This window comes from Sphaerodactylus townsendi, linkage group LG03, assembly GCF_021028975.2.
Source record: "Sphaerodactylus townsendi isolate TG3544 linkage group LG03, MPM_Stown_v2.3, whole genome shotgun sequence".
Lineage (NCBI taxonomy): Eukaryota > Metazoa > Chordata > Lepidosauria > Squamata > Sphaerodactylidae > Sphaerodactylus > Sphaerodactylus townsendi.
In genome coordinates this window covers 178,707,232-178,732,480 of record NC_059427.1, presented here as the reverse complement: position 1 = coordinate 178,732,480, position 25,249 = coordinate 178,707,232, and the positions used below count along the sequence as shown (strand labels likewise).

The 25,249-nt window shown below is 44.3% G+C and overlaps 1 protein-coding gene across 4 annotated transcripts in view; it reads right to left on the bottom strand.

Annotated features, from left to right (window-relative positions):
- COL2A1 (collagen type II alpha 1 chain) overlaps positions 1 to 25,249 on the bottom strand; it is a 139,841-nt gene that overhangs the window by 64,634 nt on the left and 49,958 nt on the right. For all 4 annotated transcript variants that reach the window (XM_048488108.1, XM_048488110.1, XM_048488109.1 and 1 more), the window contains 9 exons: positions 23,862 to 23,906; positions 20,791 to 20,844; positions 13,872 to 13,970; positions 11,101 to 11,145; positions 8,891 to 8,989; positions 5,391 to 5,444; positions 4,316 to 4,423; positions 3,228 to 3,281; positions 2,857 to 2,955 (listed from right to left, as the gene is read on the bottom strand). In XM_048488108.1, the coding sequence (XP_048344065.1) occupies positions 2,857 to 2,955; positions 3,228 to 3,281; positions 4,316 to 4,423; positions 5,391 to 5,444; positions 8,891 to 8,989; positions 11,101 to 11,145; positions 13,872 to 13,970; positions 20,791 to 20,844; positions 23,862 to 23,906 (657 nt within the window). The remainder of the gene's footprint in view (positions 1 to 2,856; positions 2,956 to 3,227; positions 3,282 to 4,315; positions 4,424 to 5,390; positions 5,445 to 8,890; positions 8,990 to 11,100; positions 11,146 to 13,871; positions 13,971 to 20,790; positions 20,845 to 23,861; positions 23,907 to 25,249) is intronic.

Here is a 25,249-nt window from a genome sequence, read left to right as displayed (position 1 = left end):
TTTCCTCCACTTGCTATTATTAGAATTACTGCAAATGTGTTCTGGGACTCTGAGAATATGTAAAATGCTGCTTCGGTGGTTTCAGGGACTAGATCTTTCAAAAGGGTGTTATTCTCCATGAGGCCCAATAACTTGGTCCATATTTAGAGAAATACTGAGCAGCCAGCCACAGTTAGCCACAGAGCATTTTCAAACGAGAGGCTTAAAATGATGAACCTCTTCCACACGGCCTGATTATTGTTAATGCAGAAGAGAGGGGCCATGGCAGAGTGGTAGAACATCTTCTTTGCATGCAGAAGGTCCCCGGTTCAATCACTGGCATCTCCAGCCAAAATATGATGTCAAGAAGCAAGTTCTGGCCAAAATCTTTCTTCACTTGAGACACCTGGCAGCCAATCAGCATGAACAGTATTTATTGAGCTGAGATGAGGGCCAACAGTCTGACTTGTTATAAAGCAGCTCTGAGTGTTCATATATAAGAGCAGCATTTGTAACGCAAATGAACTTTCTAGTCAACTTTCTAGTCAACACAGGTTCAATATTGGGGGAAGCACAAGCCACTTTAAACCTCTTGTATGAATATGCTCATGAAGAAAAACAAAAGAGACTGTCCTCGACAACAGCAAAAAGCAGAAGTTCAGACATACCTCAGAGATGTGTGGTCCTGCAATGAACACATCCCTGAGTTTAATCTGCCATGCCAGTGCTAAAATGTTGATTTGTGTACTGAAGGCATTATATGTCAGGGCGAGAACAAAGCCAAGAATGCTGTGTTCCTCCTGCATATTATTCCTAGATAATAAATTATCAACTAAATCCAGCCTCTGTAATAGCAGTAGGTCCAGGTGGGAAGAGACCCGCTCAGTGCACACTGAGTGCAGGATTGCAGCTCCCCCCCCCCCCCAAGAGCCAGCAGGTCCTCGCGTTGAGACTATCTGGAATCTCCGTGGTATTCATTACTCTCATTGTCTGCTCACACAGGCCAATCTCCTCAGGAACTCATTCCCCCCATCCCAGAACTATAGATGGTTTCTTCTCTAGAGGCCTTCAGTGTTCAGAAGGCCTTTCAAAAATCAAATCTCTTCCCTGTATAAGTACCTGTTTAAGAAATGCTATTTTAACTGTTTTGTATGGATTTGAATTAATGTTAATGGTAATTAACTTGAATATTATTAAACACGCGTTGCTGTGGCTCAGTCTGGTGAAGTGGAAAAGAAAGAAAAGGGGAAGCAAACGGTTCGAACATGTGTCATTGCACAATGCTTGCAAGGGAGGGGAAGGGCAAGGGGCCCCTCGCTCCCCTCCCTCTCTCCCATTCCCTTGCATGGCAACCCGCCCCGCCCCTCCCTAACGTTCCCCTTCCTCTGCTAGGGTGGGTGGGCCATGTCCAGGTGGTGGGCCCTGTCTCTTTCACTCCCTTCCCTTGCAGGCGAATTACCTAGCTTAAAACACGCTGGGAGGCATGCAGGCTTTCGTTGTGATTTCCAGAATTTCAGAGCATTTGGTCCAGCAAACCCCCGGACCCTCCCTCACCTTCCCCTTCCTCCACTAGAGTGGGTGGGCCATGTCCAGATGGCGGGCCCCATCTTTTTCACTCCAGATGGCAGCGGTTTTCAAGGAAGGCATGGTTGTTTCCCGCTTGGTATCAGAGGGTGTTCTACCGCTTTGGCTTGGCAGCAGATGGCATTGTTGCGGAACAGAACTGTGGTTCCAACTGTCACAGGCGTGGCATGTACACAATAACTGGCACAGTTGTGGCATATACACAACAGGAGGTATGGAAACAGTATGGAAACCTGGCCGCACGTGAATGCGATGTTGTGTGAAAATTTCAAACAATTGGTCCAGTAGTTTAGGAGATTTACCCTGTCAGCAATCAAATGAAAAGCACTGATAGATTTTTATATATATGGATAGGGATGCAGAGTAAAAATATTCTAGTGAAATGAAATCCCTAAACATGTTGACTTGAATTTAATGGAATTCCCAAGTTAAGTGTATGTAGGCTTACAGTGCCATTTCCACACGGTCCAAATATTCCAGAATGGGCAAGTGAAATATCCCAGTTTGTGCAAGTTTTCCACACAGTTCCCGGTGTTAAAGCGGGCCTGCCCGGTGTTGCCCTGCAACATTTCCCTTAGCTCGGGATTTTCAAAAATGTAAATAATGCGTCGGCAATTCCTTTAAAATAACCCAGGGTGACCCCGCTGCCGTGCAAACACCACAGGAACAGAACCAGTTTATTTTTCCCACCTCCCCGCTCTCAACCAATCAAGACGTTTGCGCATGCGGGGATGCACTTGGGGTGTAAATACAAAAGACCCAGGCTGTTGCGGAACAAACTGGAGTATTACCTCCTGGTCCTAACTCGGATCCTGGAAAGAAACAGGCGACCATGCAAAGGGAGAAACTGGGATAAAATAGACCCAGGTTAAAAAAAAATCCCAGTGGTACACAGGTATAACTTAGTCGTGCAGCAACAGCCAGTGAGACATCTTTACACCTGGAGCAAAAAAGTCAACCATGACTCTTCTTAATTCTCTGGCTTTCACACTCATTGGAATCTGCGTCATACACAAACGATTGCCGCTTTGTGGGGAGCCCAGCCCTTCAAACAGCAGCTGCCATTTTCAATTCCCAGACTGAGCTCAGACTGAGTTCTGGGCCCTTCTGTCGATTATCCCTAGCTGCAGCTAGTCCATGAAAGAAGGCTTTCTCAGGATGGGGATAATATTCCCAAATGATGATGTGGTACCAGGTTAGTTTGTCGCTGAATCTGAAGATTCTTGGGACCCTTTCATACACCCTGCCCTCCCCACTCCCACACCTGTTGTCCAGTTCCACTCTGGATCTTACCCTAGCACCAGGCAGGCCAGGCTCTCCCGGACGTCCAGGATCTCCACCAGCTCCTTTGGGACCCCCAAGGCCAGGAGGACCACGTTCCCCAGGAGCACCCTGTTCAGACATGAGTAAGCAAGAAATATATTATCCCGGAGTCTATTTGAGAGGTATCACAACAAACTCCTCCTTGCTGGATTTGAACTGATGGTGTATAATCCAAAGGTTTGGGGGCAAATCTAACACTTCAACCATTTCTGACAGCTACCTAAGCATAGAATTACAGAGAAAGAAACAAAAAAATGCAATTTAACCGGGAGCTAAGCACCCATCCCTCCTTTGACTTATCTTCCATTTACCCAAGAAAACAAGTAAGGTTAGACACTCACCTTGGGACCAGCTAATCCATCTTGACCTGGGAAACCACGATTTCCAGGGGCTCCCTAAGGATAAGAAAATGATGACAATGATTAGAAGAAGGTTACTTTAAGTAGTCTGAGGAATACAGAATAATTCTCACAACTAGTAGTAAGTTAAAATAGGGATCATGAACACCATCCATTTCAGCAGAAAAAAATACATGGCTCTTTTAAAAACAAGGAGCAGCAGACTCAAGATCCTGCTGGCAGTGGAACAGAATACTGTGTGAGCTAAAAGAGGGACACGCATTGTTTCCTGGACTTCTGCTTGAAGCCATCGTGAACCCAAATAATATAACTATTATAGATTGCAACCTTCGAAGTTTGCACACCAGAAAACCATAATGGCTTAAGGGCCACCTTGCATATTATGTTGCTATACTTAGTAGAGATTGTAACAGTACACCTCTACAATCATAAAAGCGTGAAAGCACTTTTTTAAAGTGTTTGCAATGATGACTTTTAACTTCTCAAGGAATTGCTTAGCACTTCAGCTGTTACTCCCTTTGGATAGCAAAGCCCAGGTTTTGTCAAGGAACTTTCCCTTTGGACCCGGCAAGAGCCCAGGTTTACTACTGAGGGTAGAAACATGAGGAAGATCGACTTCTCAGCACCTCTGAGTTTGCATTCTTTTAAAAAATGCTACACTGGATATCTAAAGGCTAATCTTCAAAAAGATGTGCAGATGGTAACTGCAATCCCAAGGACCGTGTCTGTATGGCAACCAGATGCATAGCAAGGGGGGAAAGCGCTCAGTAAATACTGACCTGGATAGACAAAGGATCTCAGTCAATATTAGGCAACTTCATGTGACGCAGTTCCCCTTTTTTGGTCTGCCACACACACTCAGTCTAACAGTAGATACAATTTGCACATGGTACACTACAGAGATGCTAGTATGGCTAAACTCTTCTGACATGTTTGGCCTAAAAATGCCACCCACTACAAAGGGCTGTCCTATAGGACCTCCTATGTGACCCAGCTTATATCATAGATGTTAAAGCCCTTCCCCATGGAACATTTCTGTGGAACATTCTACCGCATTTGACTTCACCTACCCTTTCCCCAGGTGGCCCAAGTGGTCCTGCTGCTCCTGGCTCACCACGAGTTCCTCTCTTTCCTTCTTCACCAGCTGGTCCGGGACCGCCTTGTGGGCCTGCAGGGCCCTGGAAAAAAAATCACATAGGTCAATTATGCCCAAGCTGTTGGCTGCGCTGTGGAGGTGAATGTCCACTGCGGCAAGATTTCTTGTACGGACATATTTCCTCTAGCCCTGCTTTCACTTTCCACTCTCTCCGCAGCAAGCAAATCCACTTATAGCATGATTTTAATAAGCAGGACAGATTTGACAATGGGCACAGCTTTGTCCCAGTCTTCTTCCCTCCACCCGCAGCCAGCCTACCTAGTCTTACCCCCTCCCCCCGCATTGTTTGCATACTTCCCCCTTGCCCTCCTCTTTGTTGCCAACTACTTCCCACTTCTTGTCCTGCAGTATCACTTCTATCACTCGTGGCCTCCTCACTCCTGCATATCTTTAGATCTTTAAATTTTAAAAAATCTTAAATAACCATATCAATAGATTGATAAATCTATACTAATACTAAAAAAAGGTAAAAATAACAAGGCCGGTCGATCAGTCCAAATAACCGATTTGCCCCTGCCCTTGATCAACAAACTAGGATATCTCCAGCCTCGTAGTTTTATACGCAATCAGTGAATTCAGACCACACTGGGAAAAGCCCAGTGATCTTGATGCTTGTGTTTACAGTACATCAGGAGACTGACAATCATGAACCTGGGGAGCTTTGCAAATGGCAGTTCACATTGTCCTTTTGCAGTGTTCACACTACCATTTGATGAGGAAAACAAAGCAGGGGAAGGTTAAAACTTCTTCCCCTCACAATGTGGTCCTGATCCAAACTGGGTAGGTCTGTACGATGAAAATTAAATTTAGAAATTAAACAATGGGAATTCTGTTTATAGGACTTCCAATATCATGCATAAGTGTGTCTTTCAGTGCTAAGGGTCAGTGAATTGAAAGGGCTGTAAAAGCCTGAGGCTGAACAGAGGGCAAAAGGCCTACCACTTGAATGCTAGACTACTTTCTAGAAAGTCACATGGTTAGATACTTACGGGTTCACCTTTGGGGCCCTGTTCACCTTTGAAGCCTGCAATACCGGGTTCCCCCTGCAGAGAATTAAAAAAAAACATAAGCCTATTAGATATCTCAAATTATTAAAGTCTCGGTGTCTCAGATCTAGTCTTTCCTCTAACCACTACACCACACTGCCTCTTCACTGCATTGATCCAGATCTGCCTCTTTCAGTAGCCATAGATATAGTCACTTTGAAGCAGACTTCGAAGGTTGAGCCTAACCTTCATCTGGGGTTTGCCTAATTTCACATCCCCACATGGTGGCTCTTCTTGCCCACCCACTCCTTATCGCTTGGAAGACCTGTACTGATTGAATCAAGGAATTCCAGCAACGATCAATTGCCTCTTGTTGATTAGTCCGTAGTTGCAATGCTAATTGCGTTTTTAACGTAAAGTAAGATGTGGGCAGGCTATCCCATTTTTTGGCTTTTATAGTTTTTGTAAATTTCCCGCAGTGAGTGTTTTATGGCCATACTCCTAGAGCAGAATTCCAACCTGCGTGGAGATTTATTGGGCAAGGATACATTCTTGCGTTGGGACTGTTGGATTAAATCCTTAATTTTTTTTTGGGTGATGTCATCAAATTTTAAAACCATCTCATCCGGGGGGGATGGAGCACTTAGCAGCTTGGAAGACCTTTAAGAGTCTTCCTCTGTATGTAAGCAGGAGATGGCATGATGTTAAAATCTAGCCAACATATAGGCTCTCCTGCATTATAGGATTTGTGAAGGTGCTGCCTAATATAATAGGCTGGGTAATATCCCCTCGCGTGAGAAAAGGAATTGACATATTTGTTGGTGAACAAGATTTATTTGCCAAGCTCTGCAGTTGTACCTGTAGCATAGGACAGCTGGATTCCATCCCACACATTCTCCTGAACTGCGAATTATACCAAGAACTCCGATCCAGCCTGCTATCCCAAGCTATAGACCCTATGATTGATACTGAATCAGATAAAGTAGTTACGCTTTTAAATTGTCAGGATTTTCATTGTTGCCTTATAGTGGCAAACTTTTTGTCAGAAGTTTGTAAACTGAATGTATGACAAAAGCGAAGTTTTTTACTATTCACTTTTTAACTGGAACTGTGTTTTTTAACTGGAACTATATTTTAACTGGAACTATATTTTAACTGGAACTATTGTGTATATGCCAATAAAGGCTTATTGGATTGGATTGGATTGCCCACCCACCCCCCTTTTTGACTAATGGGTCCTTAAGTACTCATCACAGATGAAATCACCAGGTGACTAGGAGCAACCGCAAAACTAAGATGACAAGAAGAACTGTGCATGATCAGAGGAAGAGTCCAGGTAGCATCTTATTTTTACCAGGAGCCTGCCAAGTGCTTTTGCAAAGTCTACAAGCAAGAAATGAGAGCAACAGCCCCCCGCCCCCCCCCCACTCCTTGCTGACTGTTCTCCTGCTACTGGTATTCAGAGATAAATGCACTGAATTTTGTAAGCATTTGCATTTATTTATTTGTTTCCATTCTGCTTTTGTTTTGCAAGCATTTGCATTTATTTATTTGTTTCCATCCTGCTTTTCATCCCCGGTTGGAACTCAAAGCTACTTAGAACATCGCTGAACCCTCCTTCAAAAAAAGCAGCTTAGAACATCATTCTCCCGTCCTCCCACATCAACCCTGCAAAGTAGGTAAGACTGAAAATTGGTGATGGGCTCAAGCTTCCATGGTAAAAAAATGGGGATTTGAATCGGGGTCTCCCAGAATCCTTAGCTGTTTCCTTATAGGAGGTCATCTCGGTAGCCCTCATCTGCTTTTCCCCATCTTACTGTAACTTATTAAAATAATCACACACAATATTAAAAATGAGGCAGAATCACAGACTGACCCACAGGCATTATAAAGCTGGCCAACGTATTTTCAAATCCTTCCCTAAACATCCCTTTGTACCTTAGTTACTCTAGAACAGGGGTCTGCAACCAGCGGCTCTCCAGATGTTCATGGACTACAATTCTCATCAGCCCCTGCCACCATGGCCAATTGGGCTGATGGGAATTGTAGTCCACTCTGACCTCCTGAAAAACAATTAAAACCTAACTCTAGAATGCTCAAATCTCCTACCACCTCAGAACTTACAGTGCACTTCTAAACAGAGTTGCACCTGTCTGAGTCCACTGAAATCAATGGGCTTAGAAAGGTGTAATTTGGCTTAGAATTGCATTTCTCAAAAGGGACATCTGGGGAGACACTTGGGGGTGAAGCTCCAGAGCATGAATAAGCTGTTCAACACCACAACAAAAACAATGCAAGATCTGACTCAGCAAAGGAGCTGGGGAAAGGGAAAAAATGAGGATAATCTCCTCTCTGGGTTTTGGATTCACTCAGAAGCAGTGAGGTTCTCCCCATTTCTGCATGGTGGGAGATTGACTGGGACTGCTGGAATCCTCTTCGTAAGTCAGAAGACTCAGGGAAGGAACAGGGTCTGCCTGCAACACTTATTGATAATGGCTAGCTACCAGAACAAGCCAAAAATTGAGGCCCATGCCACAACCTCCCTCCCATCTATCCAATTGTTGGATAAATTGTGAAATCAAGAAGCAGGGGCATTATATTCATTAAAGGTGTAAAGACAGGACACCTACAGTACAACCCTGAGCACAGTGATATCCTTCTAGGTCAGGGGTCTGCAACCTGAGGCTCTCCAGTTGTTCATGGACTACAATTCCCACCAGCCCCTGTTCTAGGTCTATTAAAGTCTATGAATGTATAAGGGTACAGAACATCTCCGTGTGGTACGATTAGGGTGCAGAGTAGGTGGCAGGACTCTGGGTAGCTTTAGGATGGCACTGCCCTTTATTGGAGATTTTTTAAATCCCACCTTTCCTTGTAGCTCAAGACACTTATAATAATAGTTTAAAATATTTTCAGATAAAATAGCAAATCCCAAATCCCTCTGCCCCCCCTTAAAAAGATATTGTCACAAATATTACACCAATGCATACTCCAACTCACTAAGTGAATATCATTTCAATAATATCTTTCTATCACAAATGATAAAAGGTTCAAAAATAATTCCACAGGTAAGTACGCCATCAAGTATGGCCATAAAACCTCTAGATTTGTGACAGTACCTGTTGTACACCTGCCTTGATTATTATGGTGGACCCTTTAAAAAGATGTCTGACCTTCAACTCCCTTCGAAAGCTCTGGCAAACAGGCCGGACTTAGAGCATCTCCTACAGATCTCAATGACGGCGGCACTTTCGTCACCTCTTTAGGGAGCTCATTCCACAGAACTGGAGCCACAATGGAAAAGCCACAGTGGTCAGATGCGCCACCCTAAGTAGTGGGATAGTCAGCAGGGGGCTGCCCAATGACAGTAGCTGGGACAAAAGGACATATGGAAGAGATGGTCCTGTTAGGGGACAGGGTAGGGCCCCGGATGATCCCTTTGGAAAGTAAAAGCACCTTCAACTCTTCACGTTAGCCCCTTGTCTGTCTGATGAGTTTCTTACCGACTGGCCTTTAGGACCCAAAGGCCCAGTTGCTCCTTGAGGTCCAGGAGGTCCACGTGGGCCAGGAAAACCAGGAGCGCCAGCAATCCCTGGAGCACCCTGTTGATAGCAATAAACAAAAAAAACAAGGTCAGGACCGAGAAATGCAGGTAGCTTGAAACACAACAGATCCTCCCAGATAACTCCCTGGGGCATTATAGAAACAAAAATTAACAAATTAGGCTATTCTTTGGATTATCTGGCCATGTTACCATCTAAAGAGATTTTCCAGCTTCTGAGGAGAAGGCTGTTTGACCAGGAACCTCAGATCCTACTCGAAAAGGCTGCCAGGACTTGCTCTCCTTTAGCTCTAGGTATCACCTACACTGGTAACAAGGGGGCTCAATACCTGCACCAGATAACCGTGCCCAGGCTCCGTAGAGCAATGATGTTGGCCCGTTGCAATGCCCTTCCATCAGCCGTATCAACAGGGAGATTCACTAAAACCCCTTACCACCAAAGGCTATGCATATGCAACGGGAACTGTGTAGACTCTATAGATCATATCTTACTTTATTGTCCACTTTACACAGGACCCAGAGTCAAATACCTGTCACCTCTGCTACTCAAAAAAGAGTATGCATCTGACTTGCAAAAGATTACCTTTTTGTTGGACAGCTCCAGTAGTGATGAAAACAATGCAGTCACCAAATTTTTGGATTTGTACATAAAACAGCGCTTTAGGAGCAAATCCTGAACATCAGCCTTCCCTACCTGTATATTTATTTTAGCTTCCCTCTACTTGGTTAAGTGGATCTGTGTATACAATGTTGTTATGCCAATAAAGGTTCCTTGTTTGTTTGTGAACTCCCTGTGTAACACACTCAATACTTTTCTTAGGAGATGAAGCTCGACATCAGAAGGTATGAGATGTTCCCCAGTGGCATAACTAGGCAAACTGGAGCCCTGGGCAAAATCTGAGTTTGATGTCCCCCCCAGGCGCGTGCCCAGTGCAACGTGCACACACCCCCCCGGTCCCCTTGTAGCTACGCCCAGTGGCATATCTAGGCAAACTGGAGTTTGGCGCCCTGCCCCATGGGCAGCTGCCATCCCCCACCGTGACCAAGCAATGATTTTTTACACCAGGTCGTTTCAAAGTCACCATCACATTATAGAACATCCCCCAACTCACAAAATCTAGAATTTTAACAGCAATGGAGCAGGCAGCAGAAATAATTTTTTTTTAGCAGAAAACATTTTTCAAAATGCTTTCCAAAATGTTTTGTATTACTGCACTATGAAAGAAAGCGATACTATGGTGTTGTATCCCGCAGTCCACCTCAATTGGGGAAACAGCATCACTTTCAAAGTTATTTAAACTGGGGACCCCAGATTCTCCCCTTAAGGTGGATTTAAAAGGAGAATCTGGCTCCCCATTTTAAACAAGTGATGCTGGGAATCACACCAAACAGCATCATTTTCAATGGTGTTTTAAACTAAGGGAGCCCAGATTCTCACTTTTTAAATCCACGTTAAAGGGGAGAATCTTGGGATTAATTTAAACAACATTGAACACTGTACTATTTTAAGTGGATTCTCCCCACCCTGAAACAACAACTCCACGTTCAGTGTTTTAATGGCAACTGGGGACCTCCCAGATTCTCCCCTTTAAATCCATGCCAAAGGGGGGCGGGATTTAAAAGGAGAATCTGGAGAAATTTGGGGGAGGGTGCCTGCTGTGTCAGGGGTGCAGTTGTTAAGCTAACAGCACCAAACTTTCAGGGTATCTTTAGGAGACTCTCCTAATGATACCACCCAGGTTTGGTGAGGTTTGGTTAAGGGGGTCCAAAGTTATGGACCCTCAAAGGTGTAGTCCCCATCTCCTATTAGCTCCCATTGGAAACAATGGGGATGGGGGCACCCCCTTTGGGAGTCCATAGCTTTGGACCCCCTGGACCAAACTTCACAAAACCTGGGTGATAGCATCAGGAGACTCTCCCAAAACATTCCTGAAATTTTGGTGCTGCTAGACTAAAAACTGCATCGCCTGCAGGCCAAAAACAGAAAACCCACTAGAATACCAAAAAACCCACAAATGAACCCTGCATTTTTGGCGCCCACCACAAGGGGGTGCCCTGGGCAACTGTCCACTTTGCCCAATGGGCATTACGCCCCTGATGCTCCTACCTATCAACTTCTCTTCCCTCATGCCAAAAGAATATAGCACTCACCGCAGATCCTTTGGCACCAGGGATCCCGTCTGTTCCAGGGTTGCCCTGAAAGCAAGAAGAAGATGAAGATGAGTGGGGCTGCTGGATCCTTATCCTGCTTCCTTCCAAGAGGGTTGCCTATGTTGGTCAGGCACAGGCTAATAAAAGAAGAGTCTGGGAGTTAAAGGGTGTTGTTTTTAGCAAAGAAACAGGGACAGTCAAATCCCAGAAGTAGGGCTAGTCCTGGCTAGGAATACCAGAGTCACTGTGCAGATTAATTATCATATAAAGTACATTACAAAGAATGTCTCATACTGTCAGGACTGTGCCTGTCAGTTAATGGGTGGCAGGCATGGCAAGGGGGTGGTGGTGGTGGTTTATTATTACTTTGTACTCTGCAGATGTCCAGTGCTCTCTCCCTCCTTCTGAGGACAGCCTTGACAGCCCGGAAGACCTGATCTTATCTTAAGGGGAGTGTGAACTGTTTCCAGGCTTGTAGTGTTTTGTAGTGAGAAATGTGGAGCTGTTTGGCTAAGCGGGAGTGAGATATAGGGAGTGGGTTTGAGTGGGAATCCTCAGAATCGTCTTTCTTTGCTTCATGTTGTCCTTTCGAATCGAAATAAAGACTTTAGAGCAAATCTACAGTTTTTATTATTTTCGGACCCGAGGTCTGACACATACAGATCACAGCAAGGTCCAAAGTTTATAAGTCTATTTGGATTCCCTCCATCCAACATGAAATGTACGGCCACTTTATTTCCAATCCCGATTTTATTTTAAAATTCCTAACGCTCGTAACATGTTGGCTGTCCCTCATCAGAAACAAAGAGTGACTATATCTGCTTTTGAGTAGATGCATGTTTTGCATCAGAATTTGCATGGACATGTTAGCAGATGGAGTCTCAAGGTAGTTTGGCATCCTTCTCTGGTTCTTTAATCTACTCCTGATTCCAGCAGTCAGAGAAAAAAAATCACGCCAGATAAAAACATTAAATTAACCAACCCCACATTAAGAAGTTGTATAAATCCTCCTTTATCACTGCCACCTGCTGGTGGAGTTGTACAATAACACCTAGTTGTAAGCCTTGAGCTTTTTGACCCATCCAGGAGTGTCTGGCAACAGAATCTATTATTTATTTAGATATTTATACCCCACTTTACTCCCCAACAGGGATCCAATCAGAAGGCAGCATTTTAGCATGGATCTGCCCGAGGATGGAAAAACAACAATCAAGAAAGAGCAACTGAATTGCTGCATTAAGAGGTGTCTACTAAGGATCAGCGTGACTTCTGCTATTAGCAATGTTTGAAAATACTTTGCTAACCTCTGATCAGGTGGAGCAAACGGTAGAGATGGAGTGATTTCTGGCTTGCTAAGAGGGGAATGTGTTAGGTCAGCCAGCCACAAAAATCGCAATAATTATGCAATCCAAGATGGATTAATCATTATTTTGCATATAGGGCCCAGCCAGATTGTGCCAGTTGTGGTCTGATTCTATGGATTTTAAGTTTCCCTCAAAAAGGATGACCCTTTCCATATAGCCAAAATTAAATGTGTTGAGGCAGGAAGTAAAATGTTTCCTCTGTGGAGTCCCACACGGTTTCCCCAAAAAACGTTTTTTCCATCCTGAAAACATTTTAAATTAATCTTCTTCTTTAGTAATTCTTTTGTGGAAATGGTTTCATTTTAGCAACTCTTTGGTGGAAGTGTTTTGTGCGGGTCTCTAAAATATTTCCTAAGCCACTCTGCAGTCCCCGGGCTTCCTTCTCAGCGCCATTTTCTGAGCTCATTCTGTTGGCTTGCCTGTTTATTTTTGTCATTAAAAAAAAAAAATTCTATTTTGGGGGGGTTGAATCTTCAAAGCCTCGTGTACAGAGCCTATGAGAATCACAGCATGAGGCTTTGAAGCAAAGTAGCACAGAATCCACAGATAATCAACCAAACCCCCCGAACAAATCACAAAATGGTAGCCAGGAATCATTTCAAGGGGTGAGTGTGGACAAATGGCGGAAATACAAAACGTTTGGCAAACATTTTGCAAATCTTTTTGGGGATCTGTGTGGAAGTGAATGATGTCTGCTCTTTGCTCAATGTAGTGTTAGAGCAGTGATTTCCAAAGTGGGCGCCACTGCCCCCTGGTGGGTGCTGCAGCGATCCAGGGGGGCGGTGATGGCCACAGGTGCATTTGGGGGGCGATGAATAACTGTAAGGGGCAGTGAAAGCATAAAAGAAAGAAGATTTGGAAAAATTGATTTGTGTATTCCGCTCATAACACTTAATTTTTCTTTGAACAACGTAGTTCATAAATAGTTCATAAATAGTTTCATAATTTCAAAGTTCAATGTTTCTAATTTACACCTTTCTTTACTACATTTTACGAAAAAGGTAGAAACATTAATACATATATCTTTCTGTTTAATTGCTATTAAAATTTAAAAAAAATTAATTTCCAGGGGGCGCTAAGTGAGGCTCATTCCGCACACGCAAAATAATGCACTTTCAAGCTGCTTTCACAACTGTTTTTGCCATTCCGCACAGCTTCAAAGAGCCCTGAAAGCAGCTTGAAAGTGCATTATTCTGCGTGTGCGGAATGAGCCCGATATTTTTTCTGGAAAGGGAGCGGTAGGCCAAATAAGTTTGGGAACCACTGTGTTAGAGGATATCAGAACAATGTTCAGCCCAGCCTCAGAACTCCTTTAACTCTGTCTTAATAAAGCCAAGCAATTTTTGTACACCCCCTTAACAAGGGCCAGGTATGTCCCAGTTCTTATTTGGAGAACCACATACTTACTGGAGCTCCTGAAGGTCCAGGTGAGCCGGGGCTTCCAGATTCACCTCGGGATCCTTGAGCGCCCTCGGGGCCGCGAGCACCAGTGGGGCCAGCTTCACCCTGCAACGCAATCGAGAGAAGAATGTGAAGGAAACAGTCCAGCAGTGGTCACAAGGATCCTGAAAGACCTGACTACAAGCAACAAGACCTGTGTGTCACCATAAAGCAGAACAGAAAGCACAGCTTTGTAACCTAGGCCCCTTCCGCACACGCAAAATAATGCGTTTTCAAACCACTTTCACAACTGTTTGCAAGTGGATTTTGCCATTCCGCACAGCTTCAAAGAGCATTGAAAGGAGTTTGAAAGTGCATTATTCTGCATGTGCGGAATGAGCCCTAGAGCAGCAGGAAAATGCTTGGCTCTCCAAGGGGCCTTCCTGAAGCCCACCGTCCTGTGTGATATCAGGCTGGTAGTTTTCCTCTCCATGCTGTCTCAGTCCTAACAGTGTTCCAAGTGTGTCATCCCCTTGCTAAATGAAGGTATGCTCTAAACGGTACAATCTCCTAAAGCACAGGTGTCAAATTTGCGGCCCTCCAGATGTTATGGACTACAGTTCCCACAATCCCCTGCCAGCATGATGCTGGCAGGGGATTATGGGAACTGTAGTCCATAACATCTGGAGGGCCGCAAATTTGACACCTATGTCCTAAAGCAAGGGCCACAGATAAACATGATGCTGCTGTTTAACTGGCCTTTTAGACAATCAGCCCATTAGACATTTTTCCTAGAGTGGCATCCTTCTCCAAAAGACAGAAGCTTCCCCCTGCCCAGTATTGTACCTGCTCTGCTCTAGCCTGATGGTTTTCTGCCCTTAAGCCTTCAGGGTGCTCTTTCCACATCAACTGGGCTACCAAGAAACCTCCCTGCATGTCTGCTATGGAACCGCTAGAAGGTGGAAATGAAGAAGCTGCTCCTTTTGAATAATCAGCCTGATTCAGAACACACCTAAAATGTCCCAGTGTCTGTGCACTGCAGGAGATCCACAGCAGGGGTGGGGGTGGGGGATCTTCTTTCAGGGGAGAGCACAGGCTCACGAAAGCTTGGCCCACTGTTACAGATCCCCTAAAAAGATCCCCTACTAAGCTTGTGAGCAACACTAGGGTTCTTAGGAACAGTCTGAAAACCACAGCCCTAGTACAAGCGTCTTTATGAGATGAAGAACAATAGGAAATGGACTGTTTTGCAAAGAAGCTGTCACAATAATTTACAGCTGGAGCACACCTCGAGCTATTTTCTGGCTGTATGATCTTTTTTGTTTTGTAACTTTTTTCATCAAAAGTAAAAATGGAAAGTCTGTACCCCAGAAGTATGGTGCAAGTATATGGTCCAGTATCTTCAACTAAAAAGCATAACCACACTGGAAGAACCTCGAACACTTGATTCCAGTATTCCAGTCCCAGCCACAGGCAATATTACTGGCTAGAAGAGTGGTCTGATTTGGTACAAAGCCAGTCCTTCTAGTAAATATGCAGGACTAAGCATTATGGTGCCTTTTCAAAAGATAAATTTGATCAAGAACACCAACTTTAAACAGTGTCCTCAAACAATCTAGAACATGATTTCCACTGTGATTCTGTCCTGGATACAATTTAATATTCAGTTCACCTCATCAATACAGTCTGGGCATTCAGTTTTTTTTTGTTAAGTACAGCCTGCCACATAGGTCAGCAAGCCAGGAGTTTCAACAGATTGTTATTCCAGAGGCAAAAAGCACAACTAGCAAATCTGTTCTAAAACCAGTTCAGAGCATCAGCTCAGATGCTTTCAAGATTCAGGAAGGAGTCTTACAACCAAACTAATGAGGCAAAGGGGTGTGAAGATATCTGAGACATGAAAACAGCTCATGTTCTAGTATCATCACACCCCCAGATCTAGATTTCTCACAGCATCCCCTCATTTTTATGATCAACACTGCAAAAACCTCAGGAAGCTCCCCAGACTATACTGTGTGTGTGTTTTTTAAAGTTATGTACTCCCTAGTAATGCTTTTTAAAAAGGAATGTATTTCCTCAAAACCTATCTTTGACCCCTTCCATAAATGCAGAACAATGCACTTTCAATGCACTTTGCAGCTGTGTGGAATAGCAAAATCCACTTGCAAACAATTGTGAAAATGGATTGAAAGTGCATTATTCAGCATGTGCAGAACAGGCCTTTGGTATTAGGGTTGTCATGAAAATTACAGGAACAAGAGCAACTCTAAACCTGTAGAATTACATTTAAGTACTGCAATGTGTCTTTACACATTAAGGATTATACAGTTTGGGTCTGAAGTTCCTACTCTGTGTTCCGTTCAAAAATCAGATATGAATTACTGCTTCTGTTCAATTCCTGTGCGTTTAGTGCCTGACTGAGATCATGACTGATGTACAGCCTTGAAGGTGTAACTCTGTTTGGCCCATTGCTACACAAATGAACCTGAGAGATCTTTAAGCTTGTACATTTGCTCCCCTCCTTCTTTCCCATGTACATGGCTCAATATTAAAAGACTTCTGTGGCAAACTGCAGTTTGTGGTTACGACTGAACCACAAATTATGGCTTCCTCTTTTCCTTCTAAATTAGGATTTTAAACCCAGATTAACAACATGATTTAGAGTCCTGGTTTAAAACGAAGACTGCTAACCATAATTTTCTTTATTTTGGATACACCTACCAGTTAGGGCACCCCAGCAAAATGGCAGTGTTCAATTATCAAGCTGGGAGCAAGGGGAAAGGAGGGAGAGGGAATAAACAAGTCTGAGGACCCTCCATGCTCATCCTCATAAAAAACAAACCCCAGTTACTGTCGCATTATCACTGGCTCATTCCGCACATGCAGAATAATGCACTTTCAAACTGCTTTCAGTGCTCTTTGAAGCTGTGCGGAATAGCAAAATCCACTTGCAAACAGTTGTGTAAGTGGTTTGAAAATGCATTATTTTGCCTGTGCGGAAGGGGCCACTGTGTTTGTGAAAGACCAAACCTCCTTCAAACTAAAGTGTCCGGAGCAACCATGTAGCTATAGTTTGAAACTGAATGAACCGGCGTGACTATTATGTTTTCCCCCCCAAATAACTCTAGGCACTGTAATTCTGTACAGGAGAAGTAACTTCTAAAGAAACATTTTGGGACGGGGCGGGGGGGGGGGGGGGTTCTTAATTCCTGGATAGGACAGGGGGAATGCTGCAAATGTTTTAACTCAGCCACTGTTGCTATTTCCTACTATTGCTAATATTTATTAAGCTGAAGACAAATGTTTATTTTGTATTAATTGTATTAATATTTATTGTATCAATATTGTGTTAATATTAACATTGTAATAATATTAATATTAATTGTATTAATATTTATTAAGCTGAAGACAGCGCAGAACGTGGTCTGCTCCTTTGTTTCCGCCTTAGCTGGTAACCTTTTTGTTAGAGTGAATTGTTTAACAACACCCCCCCCCCTCAATATGTCCTGCCTTGTCTTCCATCAAAAAGTGAAATGGTAGCTTGCATCTTTTTTCTTCTACTCTCTCCCTTCCAGTGGTGGCATTCAAATAATTTAACAACCGGTTGTATACAAGCACCATTTTAACAACCGGTTCTGCCAAAGTGGTGCGAACCTGCTGAATCCCACCACTGCTCCCTTCCCTGTTTTATTATGGTGAACCGGAGTATTTCTCCTCACCTCAGAAGGCCTTCCATTTTTTAATTGTTATTGAAACGCCATTGTCGATTCCTGTCAGACTTCACTGTCTAGTAGCCGTAGAAACCAGTCCTGGGGGGAATTAGCAACCTGAAGCCATACGCCATGTGGCAATGGGAATTCCCAATGGAAGGCCTCCCTCTCTCTCTTTCGCCTGGCCCTAACAGACCTCACATTAAGGAAACCAGATATGCTGAGATGGGAAGCATTTAGTATCAGGGCTGCTAATGCCTCTGAAAGGGGAGAATTGCCAGAGCAGTTGATTATCTGATGGCTCTGACCCCTTTGGACAAATTCTGAGCTTCTATTCAAGTTCGTGGCAAAATGCCCCTGGCGTGAATCCAGTCAGAATTTTACCATCACCATTTCTATTGCCTGGGTGATATTTAAATTGTTGAGGACTTTAGGCATTACCAAACAAGCATTTCCCCAACATGATACCAGCCATTCCCACAACTATAGCCGATGGCTGCATCGTGTAATATTTGAAAAGAAAGCCTGACAGTGCGTGGGATGAGAAACAAAGCAAGTTCTACCTCAGAGCATTCTAAGAAACACTGCCAGCTGAAAGGAGAAATGATTGGAAATTCAGGAGGCCAGGTTTCTTTGTTAATATCTACAATTAGAGGTTTCAAGATTTTGTATATGCCTTCCTAGTCAAAGTCCAGTCTTACAGATGAGAAGGGTGCCCAGCCAGATAAATCATTTAGGAAAAGCAGTGAGCGTTGTCCTGCCTTTCTTGGGTCCAGTGAACGGTTCTACATGCTATTTTAAAAATATTAACATTTAAATAGGCCTTTGTAGGAGGTGTGCCTGCTAAAGGCTCAAATCTCTTTGGTTACAAAAACATCACTGTTTGACCTACGCTCCGAAACACCACATTTTGCTCCGCTGAGGCGAAAGTATTGCAGTCTGCTTTCACCCTCTCATCAACGTAAATTGCATCACAAATCTTTAATTCACTAGTCTTGGGGTAAGGATTCTGAATCCTCTGCGCCCTTGAGCATATCCTATGAAAATGCCTTCTTCAGATGGTTGTTTGTTTTTGAAAATTTGATCTTGGAACACACAAAGGGCAGGCCTTTAAGCCTTACTGAGACCCATGTTTCCCACAACCAAAAGCTCTTTTACAGCATTTCAAAACTCCGTCTGCATCCTACTGAGTGCTAGACCATGTTGTGAACAGGGGATGCTCACAGGCCTTACACCAGGCCCAGTCTCAATTTCTCTAAAACCATAATAGTATGTGGATCCAGATGACAGAGATCAGTTTCCCCAGAAGGAATGGCAGCTTTAGAGGGCAGACTCTATGGTATACCAAAGAGTCTGTGAGAAACTAAAGTCCTAGAGTGATATCACATCCCCACTGAGCTCCCTCCAAAACTGGAACTGGCAACTCTCACAAAGATGGAAGTCCAAACTTCTCCAGTTCAGCATACACAGCTTCCTGCTATTCCCACCCCCAAATTTTTTCAATCAAGCCCAACTACTCTAGTGACTGAACTCTGGCAATCCAATCTATATGAAGGAGACCACCCAAGACCTACTATGAAGAAGCAGAAAACCAGATTTTTTTTTATACTTTAACGTAGAGACTTCCAGAGGGCACTTTCGCATTTGCAGAATAATGCACTTCCAGTCCACTATCAATGACTTTGCAGCTGGATTTTACTGTGCGAAATAGCAAAATCCACTTGCAAACAATTGTGAAAGTGGATGAAAGTGCATTATTCTCATGTGCGAAAGTGCCCTCACATATACTCAGAAAAAGTTATAAACGTTTTATAGGGCTCTACAGCAAATTATATTAGCAGAGTTGTCATTTAGGAAAAAAGTGGGATTTATCAGTTGGAAAAACTGTGAGTTTTGAGGTCTCTGTAATTCAACAGTAAGGCATTCCTTTAGGTCCTTGTGCCCACCATTTAACCACAATTTGACAACCCAACTAGACAGCCAAATTGGAGACTGGAACTAAATGGAACGTAATTTCCTGACCTGTCTCTCAGTTATTGGGAACTTTTTATAAAAATTAAATCTCCTTTTTTTCTCATGTAGGTCAAAAGTAATTATTAAAGTACTCTGTGAAGAAAACTTCACAGAGACGATTCAGCCCTTGACTATAAATGGAGATCAAGTAGAGCGGGTGGCTAGTTTTAAATTTCTGGGTGTTATGATTAAAGAGGACTTGACCTGGGGTGTACAGACTGCCGCGGTGGTTAAGAAGGCCCAGCAAAGACTGTACTATCTGAGACTTTTAAGGAAACAACAACTGAATGGAAAACTCCTGGTGTCCTTTTACCGCTGTGCTATAGAGAGTGTCTTAACCTACTGCATCTGTGTATGGTTCTCCAGTTGCACAGTGGCGAAGATAGGAAGCGCTCAAAGGGAGGTGATCACTACTGCACAGAGGATTATCGGCTGCCCTCTCCCCTCCTTGGAAGAACTCTATAATTCCCAAAGCCTAAAGAAAGCCCAAAATATTCTGAGAGACCCGTCTCCTCCAGCACACTCTCTTTTTGAACTGTTACCATCCGGCAGACAATACAGGTCTATCAAAACTAGGACAAAGAGGCTTAGAGACAGCTTCTACTCCAGAGCTGTGGCGATGCTAAACTCAGCGGCTTCGTGTTGATGTGTTTGGGGCTGTGTAGGAATGGGTGGAGGAAGGGGAAAGTGAGGATGGGGTATGAGTCTGAAATTGTGTGCATCGAGGAACGATAAAATGCTTATGCTTATACAATTTTCCAAAGAAGCCTAATTACAGTTAGTGGATTTGACAGTCAAGAGAGTTAAAATATGGAGATTTTTCAGGACCGAACCTTTTGGCGTTCTTAATTTTTAGACTTGCTTGTGCTTATCGGCCTACCAGCAACCCCAGTTATCTTTTGCCTTAGAGCTTTTTCCTTCCTTTCGTCTACACTCAGCTGGTTCATTTTCAGTCCCTTCCATGCTTCTTTCTGTATTCACAAGCTCCCAGACATGTAAGCACAAGCTTTTTTAAAAATACAGGTGTGAATTTTCCTGTCACTTTCTTCCTTCTCAGGCAAGGAAACCTGGTGAAATGTGTCGAGCCGTCCTGCAGTGGCAGTATTCAGAGTGGAGGAACGATTCCCACAGCTGCTTCAGTATTGTTGGAGGAGGGAGGGCAATGCAAGATTTAGCAGCCTGGGGCGGCAGACAGACTAATTTGGTCTTGGAGTTGAACTTACCTTTGCACCTGGTGCACCAGGGAAACCTGGAGATCCAGCAGGGCCAACGGGTCCCTGAACAAAGAACAAAACTGGTTTCGATCAGTGAGACAACAACAGGGCAAATTTCCTTTAAAAACCTTTAAAATCACGATAGAAAGCTTAGAGTACAAAGCGCATTACAATCCAAAGCACATTGTTAGAATTGTAATAGGGATAAAAACTTCATTTAGGATCCAGTTATCACAGGGCCTTTCCACACTCTCGTCCTTTCTCCCCTCCTCATGCCTTGGCGCTGCTCTCAGCGCGCATGGCATCCCTTGCGGCGCCACCCTTCCCGGCCCGGCCCCATTACGACATGGGGTTACCATGCCAAAACCGCCCTTGAGAAGAGCGCCTGGGATGCTGCGCGCTGAGGGGCGCGACAGCAGCAGCTTCGGGGCGGCTGCACTGTCGCCGCCCCTCTCAGTGGGGAGTGCCGAGGGACCCCACGCTACTCTCCTTGAGTAGCGCGGGGCTTAAGGGAAGTGGGGAAAGGCCCACAGATGAGAAAAGCAAGGCAAGATGGCGCTGTTCTTTCTGGTTCAGGTCCAATACTTCCGTCGCAATGCAGAAATATCGCAGGTGACAACTGGACATGATTGATCCTGTCAGTTTCAGTTCCCCACCAGTATAAGAAGAAGAAATTAGTTACCAGCATTATTTAAAACATTTGTATCCCACCTTTTCCATTAGAAACCTCCAAGGCAGCTTACAACATAAAACCATATTTGCAAAAATATTCAAATAATCTGAAAATGGACAATGTGAAAACACAAATCGACAATAATTGCAAGGAAGCAGGAAAAATCTAACCCAAACGAGGAACTGCAATCAGTTATCAAATGCTCGTAATTTATGTACTGAACTAATGTACACACATAGGCCCTTTCTGCACGGCTGGAATAGAGCGCCCCAGAGATGGCAAAAAGCCGTCCCTGGGGAAGCATTCACACAGGAGGCGCTGATGCTTCACAGCAGCCTCGTCCTAGCCACCCCGGAGCGGCATGAAGCTGGCACTTTAAACCTTGCTCATCGAGCGAGGTTTTTGAAAAGCGCCATCTTTCCACCAGCGCGGTGCAAACCGCACCGCTGGGAAGACGCTGTTTTTCCCCTTTCCTCCACTCACTGTCCTGTCCAGCATCGCTCTGGAGGGCTGGGAAACACGCCCACGCTGCCCTCCAACCTCCAGGGGTCAGAGGCAGCGTGGGTGTGTCCCTCCAGAGAAGTGCTGGATGGGATGGTGAGTGGAGGGGGCCGATGGAGAGGCGGCTCCGTGCAGAGCCACCTCTCCATCTGGGGAGAAAGTCGGGGCTGCTCGCACGCTGTTGTGCGAGCAGTCCTTGAGCCTTTACCAGCACAATTCATGCCGGTGGAGGGGCGTTTCTATGTGTGTGTGGAAACAGCCATAGATACTGATATGAAGACAGTTTCAGTTGGGTGACCATATTATTCTTTGTTAAGAGAATCTAGTGGCACCTTAGAATCATAGAGTTGGAAGAGACCACAAGGACCATCAAGTCCAACCCCCTGAAATGCCAGAAAACTCAATCAAAGCACTCCCGACATTTGTTCATCCAGCCTCTAAAAACTTCCAAAGAAGGAGACTCCTTAAATCTTAGGCAGATTCCGCATGGGCCAAAAACAGTGTTGTGAAAACAGTGTAAAATGGTTTAAAACAGTGTAAAAGGGTCTACACCATTTTCACACCACTGTTTTTGGCCCATGTGGAATCCGCCTTAAAGATTAACAAAATTTCACAGAGTATAAAGTTTCGTGAGTCAAAGTTCACTTTGTCAATATACAAATTTTGGAAAATGATGACCTTTAAGGTATCTGACAAAATCAGCTTTTGACTGATGAATGTTTATACCCTGGAAAATTTTGTTGGTCTTTAAAGTGCTACTAGAGTCAAATTTTGTTGTAAGGACAGTGGACAGAGCACAGCATCTCTGTATTATTCAGCCCAGGCTGAAGTTTAGACAGATTACATACACATCTTTGCCTCTAGCTACCATTCCCCTGGGAAGTTGGTTAGGATGAGAGAGAATGTTGGCCCACAGTCACCCCAGGAACAGCATGGCCAGGTGAGGATTGGAACCTATCCCAGTCTTGGGTCAATATTCTAATCTCTACACCTCATGAGTGCTTTTTAGCCTTCTCCTTGTGGGGAGGAGAACAAGATAGCCTCTGCCATGCTAAAGGGATTGGGCTATGGCAGCATTTTAAAATCTTTTTAAAATGGAGACCACATCCATGGGTCGGACCTGTGGACACCATCACATCTAGCTTGGCCCAAGGTTTAAGCTTTCCATTTGCTCAGCCACCCCCCATGTTTGGGTCATAACTGATTGACTCTTTGTTCGTATTGTACTGGGATGCTTTGGATTTGTGAGCTGTCTTGGGCGTTCTTCTTGAACAGAAAGGAGGGATCTAAATAAATAAATCATACCAAGCAACCCTTAGGCCATAGGTGTCACTTGCGCCCCTCCAGATGTTATGGACTACAGTTCCCATCATCCCTTAGGCCATAGAAATGAGCTCCAGGAGGTTATAGACTAAGAGCCTGACTTATCCCTCAAGCAGCATCATGCTGGCAGGGAGATGGCAAGGCAACTGAAATTATAACATCTGGAGGGCCACGAGTTTGACACCTGTGCCTTAGGCTGCCTAATATAATAACAAGCCAGATATTGCTAAGGATTTTCCTCTCGTAGGGCTAGCACCACTAAAGCAGTGCATAAGATCACTGGACTAATAGCCAGCAATTTGACTTAGCATTCTATCTTACATGCATACACTGCCCAAGCTGTTCATACAATGTCTGTTTTCTTCTGTTTTTAAAATGCCATTATGTGCATTTGTTCAATTAAACATGTATTTGTCCTCTTACACTATTTTTTTTTTTAAAATCCAAATCAGTTTCCTGGTATGCCTATCTGTTTTTGGCATTTGAATAACAACACTGTTAATACATGATACACGATTTCAAACACAGAAGAGAAATAAATATACTGTTGGGAAGAATGTTTCTTGAAAGAAAATTTACTTACAGGTGGGCCAGCTGGGCCAGGGAGACCATCATTTCCACGAGCACCCTGCAGGAACAAAAGATCAAGAGTCAGAAAAACAAGCAACAGGTAGTCTGGGGAAATCCTCAAGGTGTTGGTAAATCACCAGGGTGCATCTGCAGGCACATGTTAATGTCTACGGGAGCATAAAATACTAACAGTTCTGGCAGGGGATGATGGGAACTGTAGTCCATAACATCTGGAGGGCCGCGAGTTTGACACCTATGCGACTCTCCATCACTGTGCAGAAGTTCCCTACTGCTGAGCTGTCTGGGAGAGCTCCCCCTGCTGGGCAGCTGCCCAATCTGTGCAGCACCAATACGGTGACTGGCAGCTTGTAGGGAACATTGCATGCTCTGCATAAAGTATGATTAAAACAACATAAAAACACTGAAGATTAATACACAACAATAAAAAGTCATAAAGTACCAAAAAAAAATCCAGTAGCTGGTCACCTAAAGACCATCGTAACTTAAGCTTGGATTCAAAGCTGGTTCCCAGTTTGGGGGGACCCCAGGCTGAGCGTGCCCAGAGGCCCCTCCACCTGCGCTTCCTTCTGCACCTGCTCACAAGCCCTCCCACTGACTATGCTCATGTCTGCCCGCAAACCCTATGTGGCTTGGAACGATGCCACCCTAAGCATCACCTGCACACATTTCCCTAGTACTGCTGGGCAGCATGTGCATCCAGGAGTGTTGGTAGCCGGTTGGGGAGAAGCCTATAGGGAGGAGAGGCCAGTGGACCCGGGCCCCAGCAGCTACCCCTCCACAGGGAATTCTGACACTGGCCCTGCTAAGATCCTATGGTGCCGTTCTGTCTGCTCAACAGTGGGCAGTTTTTTTGGATTCCCCTTCTTCCTTTGCTTTCCCCACCCCAGTACCTGAGGATCCAGTGACCTGCAAGAGAACTATTTTGGAAGAAGGTGGGGAGGTTACCTTCCTCATTCCCAACTCTGCTCTTGACGACTGGGACCCAAGCCTTACCGTGTTTCCCCGAAAATAAGACAGTGTCTTATATTAATTCTTACTCTCAAAGATGCGCTATGTCTTATTTTCAGGGGATGTCTTATTTTTCTGTGTTCTGTTCGTCGGGCATGCTTCCAAACAAAAACTTTGCTACGTCTTACTTTCGGGGGATGCCTTATATTTCGCACTTCAGCAAAACCTCTACTACGTCTTCTTTTTGGGGGATGTCTTATATTCGGGGAAACAGGGGAGGAATAAAACGCAAGGATAAAGGGGTACAGATCTTGTGATCCACCAACAGCCCGGCTAGTAACAAAAAACTTTTCAAATCCATTTGATGGCGTATGATGCACCCCTAGAGACACAGCAATATGAAGGAGCTACCCAACTACAGACAGGGTGAAA